Consider the following 18521-nt stretch of genomic DNA (forward strand, 5'->3'; position numbering starts at 1 on the left):
ATGCCATAACTTTGTTTTGAAGATGTTTTGCAAACTCCCCCTTTCCCCACTCCTGAGTATTTCAGCTCACCCCTTTTTTGGAAATGTTTTTCCCCCCACCAGGACCTCCCGAGATCGTGCCGAGTAGTGCACCTCCGCTCAGGATTGTGCCACGCGTTGACATCTTTTATGTGGGTTTTATATTTACGTCGCATTGTAAAATTTGGACTTTCGTTTCAAGAACTCATGTTTTCCTTCATATATTTCCTTTTGTTTCATGTTTTGGAATGTGTAGTATAAGTGAAAACCTGATACTACAATTTTCCCTAACTCTTTCCTTTTGTAAAACGAAAGATGATGCATGTCTTTTTTTTTTGAGATGTTGGAAATGGAAATACTATGATGTTATTCAGGAAAGTATGTCTTAAACAAGTTTCGCAGTTTTTCTACATACACGTCTCGGGTATCTGAGTCTTGTGGGAGCGCTCGATCCTAGGGATGAGGAAATTCGGGGACGGGTTGTGTCAATTATAACCTTCGAACTGGAGTCAATGGTAGAATCGTTCAGATTCGTCAACATTAAACACTTATTGATCTTTTTGCCATTTTATACTTAGCCATGAGACGGAGAGCATTTTTCTGTGTCATGGTAATACCTGGTAGAACATCGAAATCTAAGCCTTCTCTTCATCCCAGGCACAGTTTCCCAATCAAACTTGCAAAGAAGATTAGCAAGTGCAAGGTCCCCAATCGCAATTCCCATAGATAACCTGGACAAATTCTTCAACCAGCTCCGAATGGTATTAGCTCAAAGTGTTCCCTTAAGTCAATCGCACTCCCTATGAATCTCTGGGGAAAATTCATCTGGATTCTCCCAAGCTTCACGGTCCCTTCCTATAGCTCATATATTCACAAGAAAGATGTTTTAGCCGGTATTTCATACCCCTCTATGATGCACTTTTCAATTGTTTCTCTTGGATTAAAAGGGAACTGTTGGTTGCAGTCTCTTTGTCTCTTTCACTACGGATTTAAGATAAGGAAGATTCTGGACATCATCTTCATCTACAAAACCTTTGTTTCCAATTGCGACCTAATTTCTCTTGAACTTTCTTCATTATTCTAGATTTTTCATCAGGTAGGTCATAGCCAACCACGGTAGCTGCACTGGTGTCTGTGCCAGCAACAAATACATTCTGCAACAAGAAAAAGAAAATAACTAAATGAATGAAAAATATAAATTGTTTTTGAAGCTAATTAAAATATACATAATATGAAAACTAATTAAAATTGAGAATTTTTGCTTATGAACAGAAATATAATACCATGAGCACTGCTTTGATGTGATCCGAGTGAGGTCAATTTTAAATCCACGCTCTTTTCGTACTTGCAGTAGAACATCAATTAATCCTCTTGAACATTTTTAGGTTTGTTGGATCTAAGTGCCCTCGATGACTCTTGGTAAAACTTGCCAATTCCTTAAAGTTGTTATCGAGACGACGTATCATTCCTGTGAGTTTGTCAACCCAGACAACGAAGAAAAATAATCTGTAAAAAAGAAGCTTCAAACAAGGCTTGAGTTCCTTAAGTAGAGCATGAAATCTACTTCTTTCAATTCCTTCTTCCTCGTAAACCAGCTCTGCAAGTAATGGTACTTGTAAGAGACATCATGTGCTCACTCAAGTTGATTGGTCTAGAAGCAACAATAGCTTTAGATATGTTTTCCATTAAACGAGAAACTTCATCTTCTCGAATGGGACGAATTGTTGCACTCTATGGATTTGAAGAGATGAAACGCATATTTTTTTATCTCTCTCCAGTAATCATTGTAGGGTGAAAATATTAAGTCTAAGCCATTGTAAATAATGTTTGCTGGCCATGTAAGGCAGGTCTACTACAACATACCAGATCCTTGTGTCTTCAACACCTCTTTAGCTATTTTTGCTGATGAAACTAATTGGTTGGCACCGAACCGAGACGCAAGGAGATGAGTGGGCCATACTTTTGAAGAGTTTCCACACTTTCTATGGTTTGAACCATCAAACTGGTGCCATTCCGCAAGCGAAGACCCCAGGGCCAGGTGGCAACGAATACTTTTGTGGGTTTTTCTCTTTTGGAGAGAAAAGAAGAGGAGATAGGAAGAAAGAGAAGGATGTTATCAATGCCATTGTGTTGTATGTTTCAATCATCCAGTAATGCAAAACCAGAACCTCAATAAATAGACTTCAGAGTGATCAACATTAGATATCAATGTATTTCATCTATATTAAAAGCTGTTAGGTCAAATTATTTCAATCTTACTATTATGTTCTATATTTTTATCAATAAAAAATTGTTATCAAATTCAGTGTATCTATTATTAAATATTCAATTTTTTCAGTGTGTGAATTTTATATTTTTTAATTAATTTGTGGAATCTTTATCAAATAGTTATAGTATCATGCTTCTACTACTGTTTCAAGTTATCGATCGGTACCATAAAAACTTTTTACATATGTTTGGCCGAAAGGGCTTCAATTTTCAATCCAATGAGCAATAGCTGGACAGGCTCCTTTGGTTTAACCACGTCTCTTAAAATCACCATCTCCAGGCTTCAACTCAAATTATTTACGAAAAAATTTCAGTATAATAAAGAATTGTCATCTGACTCCGAGATTAATAAATAATTACGATAATGGATATTATATTTTATACATTATTAATTTCAAATCAACTCGTGCCGTCGGATTGGCTACCACGTGGTGATCAGTTGCAACTTCAATATGGGCGTACAGCTTACAAATAATAATAGTTTTATATATGGAAATATTAACCTAATCAATTTATTTCAAGACGAGATTTCAGACTAATTATTTAAAAAATGTTGTCGATAACAATGAGTGTGCATTTAATTTATAATGAAATGGACAAATTAAAGTAATTTCATGGTTCTTCTTACTTTGGGGAAGATTTTTTCCAATTAATTATACTCAAAAATTTCCATATATAAAAAAAAAAAAAAATGAATGATATTGTTCTGAATAAGAATAATATTACATTAACAAAGACTTTATATGAAGTTATCTATACAAAGTGATATGATATTACCATTGAATTGCTAACACATTACTTTGTAGGAAGGTCTTTTAGACTATGTAAAGTTTGTGTAAGTGCAATATTATTCTAAAAATAAATAGATTATAGATTGTTAGACGATGGGATACAGAGACAAATCCGAATGGCATGTGCAATAATAATCAACATATCTTTATAAAAAAAAGACGTGTATTAGGTAATACATCAGTTCCAATTTTTGACCATATCTTTATAGAAAGAAAATAAAATGTCATTGGAAGAGAAGAATAAGTTAATGGACAATTTGACAATGGGAATGGAAATTTTTTGTCATGTACAATGCTGTCAAGAAACGGATTAAAGCAGTTGAAAAGTTAGTAAAAGATAAAAGGCGCATGATAATAGAGAACAGCTGGATATATTCCTTTGATTTTATTGATTGATTAATGATAAAATACATGCATATAGTATATAGATGTGCAAATTATTCTTATAATATCACATATAACAAAATATCTTTCTTGAATTTAGCTTTCACACGCAACAATAACCGCTGAAATGATTTGTCGTTGATGCTGACTTGGGTTGCCAACAAAGACTTTGGCTGCTGATTGTACAATTCTTTTTCTTTGATTCACTCAAACTCATACACCCCTTCAAGCTTAATTGCCTAGGATATAACTTTGCTTCTTGAGAATTCAAAATGTTCTACTGTAATCTTTACTGGATTTTCTGGCAAAATGTTGTTGTTGGCAGCTTTTCCATTTCCATCGTTATATAAATCAGACAACAATCTATTTAATGGTGTCGATGATGATGATAGATTCACTGTTGGTGATGGCCAACATTATTGTTATCCATGACTCAATGGTGACACGCGACTGTTTTATTCTATTAGTATTATTTAAATAATTTTAATATTTACAAAAATATTTATTTTAACAATTTTTTTTTTTTTTTTTTTGAAAAGTTTGGTTTATTGCAGTTGCAGATAAAACCCGTGGGTGGTATGGTATGTGATTAATTTTGGTTTAATAGTGCAGAGTTCTCCCTACTTTTAATATTGCCCTCTCTCCTTCCAAGTTCCAACCCAACTAAACAGGGTTTAGTTTTAAAATAGTCCTCATAATCCCTTTAATGCTATCCAATCCCGTGAACCAAACATACTCTATGCGGACAAAAAAAAAAAAAACTTTTTTTCATTATCATTAATAACATAGACGTTAGCATCTACATAAAACAATTAAAAATATCATTATTATAGACATTGAATTGTAGTCCAGTGCTATTGGAAGGTTTAGAAGCACCATTTTGACATAAATTAAATATGACACAATTTATGAGCTATTATATCCAAGGATTTTGGGTGGTTGAAATTCAATATTACTTGCATAGTTAATGTATTTTTGAAAATACTATAATTAAGATGTAATCTTAACCATTCAAATGTTTTAATCTAAAGGCTCAAAAAGAGTAATACTACACTTATAAAAACTCTATATAAAATCTTTCATACAAAGTGATGTGTGAAAATATAATTTGATGAATTAATATAAAAATTAACTTAATAAATACATATTAAATGATAGTGAATTATTTTTGTATTAATTCATCAAAATGTTGAATAATTTGTGATCCTAGATGCGGAATTGACAAACTGAAGGGATAAAAAAAATTAAAGAAAAAGCAAGAAACTTACCTCCAACCATTGATACTCTTAATCATACTCACTATTTTCTCTCGCGTTTTGGCTCTTTTAAGCTCTCAGAATAGTCAATATAATAATGTATTCTATTTTATTTTATAAGATCTCCATATAATGAGTATGATTTTTTATTTCACTTTGTACAAAGATCTCCATATAAGTATAATATTCTTGAAAGATGTATACATATTGTCGGACATCGGTCACATAAACTTGGATAAATTATTAAAAACTTATTTATTAGTAACACCACCCCACTAAAAAAAATATTGAAATAGTACTATTATAACCTTCGAACTGGAGTCAAGGGTACAATCATTCAGATTCGTCAACATTAAACACTTGATTGATCTTTTTGCTATTAATTATAGTACTTAGCCATGAGACGGAGAGCATTTTTCTTGTGCATGGTAATACCTGGTAAAACATCGAAATCTAAGCCTTCCTTCTTCATCCCAGGCACAGTTTCCCAATCAAACTTGTAAAGAAGATTAGCAAGTGCAAGGTCCACAATCGCAATTCCCATAGATAAACCTGGACAAATTCTTCGACCAGCTCCGAATGGTATTAGCTCAAAGTGTTGCCCTTTAAAGTCAATCGAACTCCCTATGAATCTCTCGGGACAAAATTCATCTGGATTCTCCCAAGCTTCAGGGTCCCTTCCTATAGCCCATGTATTCACAAGAACGAGTGTTTTAGCCGGTATTTCATACCCCTCTATGATGCACTTTTCAATTGTTTCTCTTGGGATTAAAAAGGGAACTGTTGGTTGCAGTCTCATTGTCTCTTTCACCACGGATTTAAGATAAGGAAGATTCTGGACATCATCTTCATCTACAAAACCTTTGTTTCCAATTGCAGACCTAATTTCTTCTTGAACTTTCTTCATTATTCTAGGATTTTTCATCAGGTAGGTCATAGCCCAAACCACGGTAGCTGCACTGGTGTCTGTGCCAGCAACAAATACATTCTGCAACAAAGAAAAAGAAAATAACTAAATGAATGAAAAATATAAATTGTATTTTGAAGCTAATTAAAAGATACAGTATATATGAAAACTAATTAAAATTGAGAAATTTTGCTTTATGAGCGAGAAATATAAATACCATGAGCACTGCTTTGATGTGATCCGAAGTGAGGTCAATTTTAAATCCACGCTCTTTTCGTACTTGCAGTAGAACATCAATTATATCCTCTTGAACATTTTTAGGTTTGTTGGGATCTAAGTGCTCCTCGATGAGCTCTTGGTAAAACTTGTCAAATTCCTTAAAGTTGTTATCGAGACGACGTATCATTCCTGTGAGTTTGTCAATCCAGCCAATGAAAGGAAAATAATCTGTAAAAAAGAAGCTTACAAACAAGGCTTGAGTTTCCTTAAGTAGAGCATGAAATCTACTTCTTTCAATTCCTTCTTCCTCGCATCTCTTTCCAAAACCAACTCTGCAAGTAATGGTACTTGTAAGAGACATCAAGTGCTCACTCAAGTTGATTGGTCTAGAAGCAACAATAGCTTTAGATATCTTTTCCATCATACGAGAAACTTCATCTTCTCGAATGGGACGAAATTGTTGCACTCTGTTTGAGTTGAGGAGATGAACAACACATATTTTTCTTATCTCTCTCCAGTAATCATTGTAGGGTGCAAATGCTAAGTCTAAGCCATTGTAAGATAATGTTTGCTGACCAAGTAAGGCAGGTCTACTACAACATACCAGATCCTGTGTCTTCATGACCTCTTTAGCCATTTTTGCTGATGAAACTAATATGGTTGGCACCGAACCAAGACGCAAGGAGATGAGGGGGCCATACTTTTGAGAGAGTTTCCACACTTTCTTAGGGTTTGAACCATCAAACTGGTGCAAATTGCCGAGTAAGGGAAGACCCCGAGGGGCAGGTGGCAAACGAATACTTTTGGGGGTTTTTTTTCTTTGGAGAAGAAAGAAGAGGAAGATAGGAAGAAAGAGAAGGATGATTAGCAATTCCATTGTGTTGTATGTTTCAATCATACAGCAAATGCAAAACCAGAACCTCAATAAATAGACTTCAGAGTTGATCAACAATTAGACTTTAATGTATTTCATCAATATTAAAAGCTGTTAGGTCAAATTATTTCAATCTTACTATTGGTGTTTTATATTTTTATCAATAAAAAATTGTTATCAAATTCAACGTATCTATAGTACAATTATTTCAATGTGTGAATTTTAATATGTTTTAATTTGTGGAAACTTTATCAAATAGTTATAATATCATGCTTCTACTACTGTTTCAAGTTATTAATGTGTAAATTAAAACCCTTCCAGAAAAAAAATATTTACATATGTTTGGCCAAAAGGGCTTCAATTTTCAATCAAATGGAGCAATAGCTGGACAGGCTCCTTTGGTTTAGCCACGTCTCTTAAAATCACCATCTCCAGGCTTCAACTCAAATTATTTACGAAAAATTTTCAGTATAATAAAGGAATTGTCATCTGACTACGAGATTAATTAATGACTATGATCATTAAATATTTATTATTTATACATTAATTAATTTCAAATCAACTCGTTGCCGTCGGATTTGCCACCACGCGGTGATATACTTGCCAACTTCAATATTGAGCGTACAGCATACAAATAATAATGTGTTTTACGGATAGAAAATAAAGGGCTAATATCATCCAAAGCAAAGGGCCCAATTTAACACTTTTTTTTTTTTTGGTGTCAAACGAAACGAAATGTAGTATTAGGTAATGCATCAGTTCCAACTTTTTACCATATCTTTATAGAAAGACAATAAAATTTCATTGGAAGAGAAGAATAAATTATTAGACACTTTGACAATGGGAATGGAATTTTTTGTCTTGTTCAATGCTGTCAAGTAACGGATTAAAGCCGTGGAAAATTAGCTTTAAAATGATTTTATCGAATGATTAATGATAAGGTATATAGAGATGTGCAAAATATTTCTAGATTTTAGCTTTCACACGCAACAATAGACGCTAGTAGAATAAGATAATGCTGATCTGATAGGCAAAGCTGAAATGCTTTGTCATTGATACTGACTATGATTGCTTACAAAGACTTGGGCTGCTGATTGTACAATACTAATTCTTAGATTCACTCACATACCCCTTCAAGCTTAATTGCCTAGGATATAAATTAAGTTTGCTGCTTAAGAATTCAAAATGTTCAACTGTAAGAGGCTTGGAAAAGGTTGACAGAATCTTTACTGGATTTTCCGGCTAAATGTCTTTGTTGTCGGCAGCTTCTCCATTTCCATCGTTATATAAATCAGACGACAATCTATCCAAGGGAGTCGATAGTGATGCTAGACTCATTATTGGCGATGACCAGTATTATTGTTGTCGGCAGCTCAACGGTGATACGCTAACCGTTTTGTTCTATTAGAATTATTTTAATAATTTTTATATTTATAAAATTATTTTTTGACAACTTTTTTCGTTTAAAAGTTTGGGTTATTGCAGATAAAATGGGTGGGGGGTATGAGATTAATTTTGGTTTAATAGTGCAGAGTTCTGCACACTTTTAATATTGTCCTCTCCTTCTAACCCAGCCAAACAGGGTTTAGTTTTAAAATAGTCGTCATAATCCCTTTAATGCAGTCCAATCCCGTGAACCAAACCTACTCTAAGCATACAAAAAAAAAAAAACTTTATTTCATTAATTACATAGACGCTAGCATCTACATAAAACAATTAAGAAAAACATTATTATAAGCATCGAATTGCAATCTACTACTGGTGGAAGGTTCAGGAGCAACATTGTTTTAACATAAAGTATGACAAATCTATGAGCTATTATATCCAAGGATTTTCGGTGGTTAGAATTCAATACAACTTGCATAATTAATATACTTTTAAAATACTATAATTAAAATGTGATCTCAACTATTCAAATGTTTTAATCCAAGGGCTCAAAAATTATGTTTAAGAAATGGGACTTCTTCAGTCCATTAATGGAAATGAAAGCAGCTCATCAACAAATTACGCCTGTAAAGGAAACGCCAAGTGTTCTGCATCTGACGATGACAATTCTGGGTATCTTTGCGAGTGCAAAAGTGGTTACCGAGGGACCCCCTACTCTCCAATGGTTGCCAAGATACTTTTCTCTAGATGAAATAAATTGCATTTTAATTCTAAATCTAAATCGTTTTTCTAAAGTGATAAACTTTCTTTCAATGGATTTTCAAGACATTAATGAATGCGAGTATCTGGAACTTCAAAACTGCACACATACATGCGTCAACGAAATAGGGAGTTATAGATGTGAGTGCCTCAAGGGCCACCACTGGAACGCAAGAGGTGATAGAAAAGGTTGTGAACCCAATCAATTTCCAGTCGTCAAGGTCTCTACTGGTAAGTTTCTGTACTGTATTACTATACATAGAAGATGCATTATTATGATAACTGATGCAATAGTTATGTATGTTGCATTACATGCTATAATTCATGTGTATTCAAGACTTCTTTTGTAGAAATTACTTTGAAGTAAAGTAGTGGTTAAGTTAAGCATATTAATTATTTTCTGATTAGGAAAAAAACTTGTAAGTATTAGATGCACAAAAGAGCATTTACATTATTATTTAATTAATAAAAGTCTCTAAAAAAATTACTGATAATTAATTTTCTTAAAAAGTAGTAATCTTTATATGTTACAAAATCTTGACCGTTGATTAATATTAAGTTAAAATTAATCAATGATCAGAATTTTATCACGTCATTCAGTGTACAAATTCGGGTGTACTACCATCGATAACTGTATTATTTTCCATAAAACAATAGCTGGACAGGCTCCTTTGTTTTAGCCACGTCTCTTAAAATCACCATCTCCAGGCCTCAACTTAAATTATTTACGAAAAAATTCAGTATAATAAAGGATTTGTCATCTGACTCGAGATTAATAATAATTACGATCATAGATATTTATTAGTTATACATTAATTAATTTAAATCAACTCTTTGCCGTCGGATTGGCTACACTGGTGATACAGTTGCCAACTTCAATATTGGGCGTACAGTTTACAATAATAATAGTTTTTATATATGGAAAATATTAACCAATCAATTAATTTCAAGATCAGATTTCAGACTAATTTAAAAATGTTGTCGATAACAATGAGTGTGTATTTAATTTATAATGAAATGGACAAATTAAAGTAATTTCATTGTTCTTCTTTTGGGGAAGATTTTTTCTAATTAATTATACTCGTAATTTTTCATATATAAAGAAAAATGAATGATATTGTTGTGAATAAGAATAACAATACCTATTAAAACTTTATATGAGATATCATACAAAGTAAGTGATATTACGCTTATATTGCTAACACATTACTTTGTAGGAAATTCTTATCGTAAGTTCAGTATTATTCTAAAAATAATAGATTATATAGGTTGTTGGACGATGGAATAAATAGACAAACCCTAATGGCTGGGCAATAATAATCAACATATCTTTATAAAAGGAAGCGTATTAGGTAATACATCAGTTCCAATTTTTGACCATATCTTTATAGAAAGAAAATAAAATGTCATTGGCAGAGAAGAATAAGTAATGGACAATTTGACAATGGGAATGGAAATTTTTTGCATGTACATGCTGTCAAGAAACGGATTAGAGCAGTTGAAAAGTTTGTAAAAGGCGCATGATAATAGAGAAAAGCTGGATTCCTTTGATTTATTGAGTAATTAATGAGAAAATACATACAGATGTGCAAATTATTCTTATAATATCATATAACAAAATATCTTTCTTGAATTGTTTCACACGCAACATAGACGCGAAATGATTTGCCATTGATGCTGACTTGGGTTGCAACAAAGACTTTGGCTGCTGATTGTACAAATCTTTTTCTTTGATCCACTCAAACTCATCACCCTTCAAGCTTAATTGCCTAGGATATAAGTTTGCTTCTTAGAATCAAAATGTTCAGCTGTAAGAGGCTTGGAAAAGATTGACATATCTTTACTGGATTCGGCAAAATATTGTTGTCGACAGCTTTTCCGTTTCCACCGTTATATAAATCAGACAACAATCTATTAATGTGTGCGTTGATGATGATAGATTCACTGTTGGCGATGGCCACATTATTATTGTCAGTGACTCAACGGTGACATGCGACCGTTTTATTCTATTAGTATTATTTAAATAATTTTAATATTTACAAAAATATATTTTTTTTTTTGAAAAGTTTGGTTATTGCAGTTGCAGATAAAACCCGTGGGAGGTATGTGATTAATTTGGTTTAATAGTGCAGAGTTCTCCCTACTTCTAATATTGTCCTCTCTCCTCCAAGTCCAACCAGCTAAACAGGGTTTAGTTTTAAAATAGCCTCATAATCCCTTAATGCAATCCAACCCGAGAACCAAACATACTCTATGCGCCAAAAAAAAAAAAAAATTGAAAAAAAAAAAAAAAACAACTTTATTCATTATCATTAATAATATAGACATTAGCATCTACATAAACAACTAAGAAGATCATTATTATAGACATTGAATTGTAGTCCAGTGCTATTGGAAGGTTTAGAAGCACCACTATTTTGAATAAATTAAATATGACACAATTAGAGCTATTATATCAAGGATTTGGGTGGTTGAAATTCAATATAACTTGCATAATTAATGTATTTTGAAAATACTGTAATTAAGATGTAATCTTAACTATCAAATATTTTAATCTAAGGCTCAAAAAGAGTAATACTACACTTATAAAAACTCTATACAAAGTCTTTCATACAAAGTGACGTGTGAAAATATGATGAATGAATTAATATAAAAATCAACTTAATAAATACATATTAAATGATAGTGAATTTTTTTTATATTAATTCATCAAAATGTTGAATAATTTTTTCTAAATACGGAATGACAAACTAAAGGGATCAAAAAATTAAAGAAAAAAACAAGAAAGTTACCTCCAGCCCTTGATGCCTCAATCACACCACATTTTCTCTCGCGTTCTGGCTCTTCTAAGCTCTCAGAACACTCAATATAATAATGTATTTGTTTGAGTTGAGTGTATGAGTCTAAGGACCAAAATCTCAATTTTAGCCAAAGCTCCCATCAAGCTTCAATGGCCAAAATTAATGGCTGCCATAACTCTAGTTATAATAGTTGCAAAAAATGAAAAGAAATTGAAACAAACTGTGGACCATTAATTCAATAAACTGATTTAATACAAAATCAGTTTCACTTTTACGTTACATATTTCACAAATCATACTTTTATAGTGAATGATACTTAAATGTAAACTTAAAAGTATATAAATACACCAAGTTTAAACATATTCATTTAGCTACCTTTTAATTGAATGTTTACATATAATTACCATAGGACATTATGTTAATCTTAATTAAGTCAGTATTATCTAGGGAGCGTTAAACTTCTCAACGCCTGCCAGAAAGAAAAAAGAAAGCTATTAGGAGTGAATATAATTAAAATGTTTTTAAAAGTTAATATAAATCATAATGTTTTTAATATGCACCGATTAGGTTTTAATGGGGATCCCCATCCCCATTTGAGACTGAATTGGGCAATTCCATGATGGGGCCGTGGATAGAAATCCCACTTATTTGGTGATAGAGATGAAGATAGTGATTCCGCCCCAACCGTCATCCCTAATTTTCACCCTATCATATTCTTTAATATGACCCCATTAATAATAAATACTTCGTTAAAAAATGTTAATATGTGTTTGGGATTTGAGTTGTGAGGGACGAATTTATTTAAATGTAATACTATACTAACAAAACCCTCTTCTAACTTTTTTTAACAAATCTGACGTGTTAGCTCGTATTGGGTCTTGTCTATCCAACAATGAGTCTTGTCTGATCAATTACGAGATGCACATTGCGTTTGTAAGAGAAAGTTATGAGAAGTGTTTATCAACCTATCTTTATTTTTAACTAACAAATTCTGAATATGGGTGGTCCAAACTTGGCAAGAATATAGGATATGTATTAAAAAAATCTTTTATTGAGAGAATGTGAAAAAAAAATTACGAGAATTAAGATAATTTGAGAGAAAAATCTAGAACCACTGTTAACTGAATTACCAGAACTGTTGAATACAGATCTGAGCGAGATTACAAATAAATTGTGTAAAACACATCGTTTTACACAATTACAATAAAGTCCAACTAATTCTGAAACTTAACCATTGGTCCTTCGTCAAATGTGCATTGATTATCCAGAAGACAAAACAGGCACAAGAATGAGGTCATCCCATTGGACGGCTTGTTATGGAGTTGAGAATACAGGGACAGGTGTCCTCCTTAGGAATGGGGCGTCCCTAATTTTCTAGAAGTCATCCTCCTTGGAGCAATGTTCTGGAGTTGGGGCCGACGTCCCTCTTCATAGGGACGGGTGTCCCTTGCTTCTGCTACATTTGCTCAAAAGCATTGAATGGATCTTTAGCATTGTAAGACAATATTATCGCTGTTATGTAATATATCAACTCTTCATTACAAACTCTATCATAATAGGGTCAATAATGCTAAACATGCAAATTGGGATCCTAACTTTATATCCTCAATGATATGACAAGTTATCTGATAGCACCATCTTGATTTTAGCATAATGACCTAAGTAAATAATTTCTATATAATCAATCTAGTGTTGACACATAAATTATCACGTCATTTAGCATACAAATTAGGATCTCAACTTTGTATGTGTAGTATTACTATAATTTTATATAGTTGATGGGGTTCAATTAATGTCCATCCATTTATCACGTAGATGAAATTTTAACGATCATTTTGAACCTATTATTGTTATTGGTAAAGATATATTTTTAACCTGTTATTGTTATTGGTAAAAGATTTATTTTTTACCACATTACTTTGTATGGAGATCTTTGTAAGTATAGTATTATTAAAAAATATCATGTTGCGGACATCAGTCACATAAACTTGATAAATTATTAAAAAAATTATTATTAGTAACACCACCCCACTATAAAAAAAAAAAATAATAAAATAAAATAGTGCCATTATAACCTTCGAATGGAGCCAAGGGTAGAATCATTCAGATTCGTCAACATTAAACACTTAATCATCTTTTTGCTATATTATAGTACTTAGCCATGAGACGGAGAGCATTTTCTTGTGCATGGTAATACCTGGTAGAACATCGAAATCTAAGCCTTCCTTCTTCATCCCATCAGTTTCCCAATCAAACTTGTAAAGAAGATTAGCAAGTGCAAGGTCCACAATCGCAATTCCCATAGATAAACTGGACAAATTCTTCGACCAGCTCCGAATGGTATTAGCTCAAAGTGTTGCCCTTTAAAGTCAATCGAACTCCCTATGAATCTCTCGGGACAAAATCATCTGGATTCTCCCAAGTTCAGGGTCCCTTCCTATAGCCCATGTATTCACAAGAACGAGTGTTTTAGCCGGTATTCATACCCCTCTATGATGCACTTTTCAATTGTTTCTCTTGGGATTAAAAAGGGAACTGTGGTGCAGTCTCATTGTCTCTTTCACTACGGATTAAGATAAGGAAGATTCTGGACATCATCTTCATCTACAAAACCTTGTTTCCAATTGCAGACCTAATTTCTTCTTGAACTTTCGTCATTATTCTAGGATTTTCATCAGGTAGGTCATAGCCCAAACCACGGTAGCTGCATGGTGTCTGTGCCAGCAACAAATACATTCTGCAACAAAGAAAAAGAAAATAACTAAATGAATGAAAATATAAATTGTATTTTGAAGCTAATTAAAATATACAGTATATATGAAAACTAATTAAAATTGAGAAATTTTGCTTTATGAACGAGAAATATAAATACCATGAGCACTGTTGATGTGATTCGAAGTGAGGTCAATTTTAAATCCACGCTCTTTTCGTACTTGCAGTAGAACATCAATTATATCCTCTTGAACATTTTTAGGTTTGTTGGGATCTAAGTGCTCCTCGATGAGCTCTTGGTAAAACTTCAAATTCCTTAAAGTTGTTATCGAGACGACGTATCATTCCTGTGAGTTTGTCAACCAGCCAATGAAAGGAAAATAATCTGTAAAAAAGAAGCTTACAAACAAGGCTTGAGTTTCCTTAAGTAGAGCATGAAATCTCACTTTCACATTCCTTCTTCCTCGTACCTCTTTCCAAAACCAACTTGCAAGTAAAGGTACTTGTAAGAGACATCATGTGTTCACTCAAGTTGACTGGTCTAGAAGCAACAATAGCTTTAGATATTTTTCCATCATACGAGAAACTTCCTTCTCGAATGGGACGAAATTGTTGCACTCTGTTTGAGTTGAGGAGATGAACAACACATATTTTCTCATCTCTCTCCAGTAATCATTGTAGGGTGCAAATGCTAAGTCTAAGCCATTGTAAGATAATGTTTGCTGACCAAGTAAGGCAGGTCTACTACAACATACCAGATCCTGTGTCTTCATGACCTCTTTAGCCATTTTTGCTGATGAAACTAATATGGTTGGCACCGAACCAAGACGCAAGGAGATGAGGGGGCCATACTTTTGAGAGAGTTCCACACTTCTTAGGGTTTGAACCATCAAACTGGTGCAAATTGCCGAGTAAGGAAGACCCCGAGGGGCGGTGGCAAACGAATACTTTTGGGGGTTTTTTTTCTTTGGAGAAGAAACAAGAGGAAGATAGGAAGAAAGAGAAGGATGATTAGCAATCCATTGTGTTGTATGTTTCAATCACACAGCAAATGCAAAACCAGAACCTCAATAAATAGACTTCAGAGTTGATCAACAATTAGACTTTAATGTATTTCATCAACATTAAAAGCTGTAAGTCAAATTATTTCAATCTTACTATTGGTGTTTTATATTTTTATCAATAAAAAATGTTATAATTTTTGTGGGTTTTGCGTCTTTGGATAAGAAAAAAGAGGAAGATAGGAAGAAAGAAAAGGATGGTAAGGAATGCCATTCTACTATGTTATTCTGCAAAACCATAACCTCAATAAATAGACTTCAGTTATTCTAAAAACTAAGGGAAATGAGACGCTTCTAGATATTGGAGAACTTTCAAGTTTTACTTTTCATTGTGTTGAAACAAAAGTCAATTTATTACTTACAATAAAAACTAAAATACCGTATGATAAAATAACTCTGAAATTAGTTGGATAAATCTGATGGTTAAGATGAATCAAACTTAGAATCTCATTGTTAATACTTCAAGAGTCTATATCCAATCACGCGATCAAGGTGAATCGAACTCAAGACCTCATGGATAATATCTCAAGAGTTTCTATTCAATCACTTCGCTCGACCATCTAAGGTGATTCATATTCTCTCTTTAATTCATTAAAATAATACAAATATATTTTCTTTATTAAATTAAACAACTTTTTTTATAATTATGTTACCATCATCTACTTAATCAGTCTTAGTACTTTATTCTTAACATTCATGTGTTCTAACTTTTGTGCTGATAAAAAATAAAAAATATTGTCAAGTCCCACCGCCCCTTTAATCGCATTGATCAAAGTACCATTTAAATCAAAGGATAAAATTAACTTTTCTTTTCTTTATTATTATTATTTTTTTAAAGAAAATAGTTTGTGTCTTATTCATTACTCTAAATTTTTTCGGTATATATGTATACTAAAAGCTTTCAATTTTAAGAAACCATTTAACATGTAGTCGGTATTGTATCACTTTCAATTTTAACTCGTCTTTACAAAAACACAAAATTTTAGCGGTCTATATTTTTGCAATGTCGCTTATCGCCGATATTATATAATAACAGAATTTTAGAAAACCATCCTCAATACAAGAAGATTTAAATATTATAAAGATTTTTTTGGGTAAACCGGTAATTTCATTAAAAAAAAAAAAAAAAAATACAAAGAAGAAGGATCATCTTGGACAAGTCCAAGAGAGATACACAAAAGGCGGGGGGTCACATAAAAAACAAGCCCCGAAGGACAAAAAAGCAGGTGATCACAAAAGTCAAAAGGTCTATACACTATGCATCACAAAGCAAGCAAGCAACAAAAGAAGATCCATCTCTAGCAACCGGCATATCCTATCTTTGTAAAGTAGAGAGGGCTCTGGGTTTCTTCTGAATTTAAGAGACAATAACCGCAATCTAATTTTTCCACATATAAGCTTTTCAAAGCTTCACGGCTTCTTCTTTAACCTTGGAATGGTATAATGCTCCTTTCTTACCAAATAATTAATTAAATTTGTTATCACCATCTTGTATAATCAGCCTAAATACATTAATCACTGAAATAGCAATATATGAATATACACATATTTTTTTATTAAACTAAAATTATATCAGAAAAAAAAATATCTAAAAGCAATTATATAATTTGAAAAGAGAGAAATGTTATACAAATATAGTCGATATACTCTCGTTCTACAATAATTGTCTATATATATGTCAACTCAAATTTAAGTAATAAGAAATTAGCAAACATATCCCAGGAAAATAATGAGGGAAGTAACAATGCTGTTTTTTTTTTTGAAACAATAATAGAAATAAAAAGGATTCGACATTCAACCCTCTATTTTTATTAATCTAAAGATTAGGACAAATATTGAGATAGTATTAAACTTAAACTTACAAATTGATGTGATATTAACAATGATTTGAATAATTGATGTGACATTAAAAACGATTTAGATAGATAACATGACAAGTTAAAGATCAAAACACACAATCAAGTCGGTTTAATTACGTGAAATTATTATGTATGATTTGTGTTCCTATATAATATAAGGATATTATATAGATGATGTTGATGGGTATTCACCGTCCATTTTACAAGGGAAGACCCCGAGGGCCAGGTGGCAAACGAATACTTTTGGGTGTTTTTTTTCTTTGGAGAAGAAAGAAGAGGAAGATAGGAAGAAAGAGAAGGATGATTATCGGTGCCATTGTGTTGTATGTTTCAATCATACAGTAAATGCAAAACCAGAACCTCAATAAATAGACTTCAGAGGTGATCAACAATTAGATATCAATGTATTTCATCTATATTAAAAGCTGTTAGGTCAAATTATTTCAATCTTACTATTATGTTCTATATTTTTATCAATAAAAAAATTGTTATCAAATTCAATGTATCTATATTAATATAAAATATTACAATTTTTTCAGTGTGTGAATTTTAATATGTTTTAATTTGTGGAATCTTTATCAAATAGTTATAGTATCATACTATCATGCTTCTACTACAGTTTCAAGTTATCGATCGGTACGTTCAAACCCTTCCATAAAAATCTATTTACATATGTCTGGCCGAAAGGGCTTCAATTTTCAATCCAATGAAGCAATGAGTAATGCTATATCCATCGACGGTAATACACTGAGTTTGTGCATCGAATAACGTGACAAAATCTTGACCGTTGATTAATATTAAGTTAAAATTAATCAATGATCAGAATTTTATCACGTCATTCAGTGTACAAATTCGGTGTACTACCATCGATAACTGTATTATTTTCCATAAAACAATAGCTGGACAGGCTCCTTTGTTTTAGCCACGTCTCTTAAAATCACCATCTCCAGGCCTCAACTTAAATTATTTACGAAAAAATTTCAGTATAATAAAGGATTTGTCATCTGACTCCGAGATTAATTAATAATTACGATCATTAGATATTTATTAGTTATACATTAATTAATTTCAAATCAACTCTTTGCCGTCGGATTGGCTACCACGTGGTGATACAGTTGCCAACTTCAATATTGGGCGTACAGTTTACAAATAATAATATGTTTTATATATGGAAAATATTAACCTAATCAATTTAATTTCAAGACGAGATTTCAGACTAATTAATT

The 18521-nt window shown here is 32.3% G+C and overlaps 1 protein-coding gene and 2 pseudogenes across 1 annotated transcript; all 3 read right to left on the reverse strand.

Annotated features, from left to right (window-relative positions):
* Positions 1-558: 558 nt before the first annotated feature.
* LOC116138673 lies at positions 559-2144 on the reverse strand (annotated as a pseudogene).
* A 2715-nt stretch (positions 2145-4859) lies between these two features.
* Positions 4860-6760, reverse strand: LOC116138654 (cytochrome P450 83B1-like). The gene is made up of 2 exons (XM_031424350.1): positions 5842-6760; positions 4860-5705 (listed from the first exon to the last, which is right to left on the reverse strand). The coding sequence occupies exons 1-2, from the start codon at positions 6739-6741 to the stop codon at positions 5097-5099; spliced, it is 1509 nt and encodes a 502-aa protein (XP_031280210.1). The 5' UTR covers positions 6742-6760; the 3' UTR covers positions 4860-5096.
* A 7044-nt stretch (positions 6761-13804) lies between these two features.
* Positions 13805-17635, reverse strand: LOC116138674 (annotated as a pseudogene).
* Between the last annotated feature and the right edge of the window lie 886 nt (positions 17636-18521).

Source organism: Pistacia vera, unplaced genomic scaffold, assembly GCF_008641045.1.
Source record: "Pistacia vera cultivar Batoury unplaced genomic scaffold, PisVer_v2 Contig343, whole genome shotgun sequence".
Taxonomy (NCBI): domain Eukaryota; kingdom Viridiplantae; phylum Streptophyta; class Magnoliopsida; order Sapindales; family Anacardiaceae; genus Pistacia; species Pistacia vera.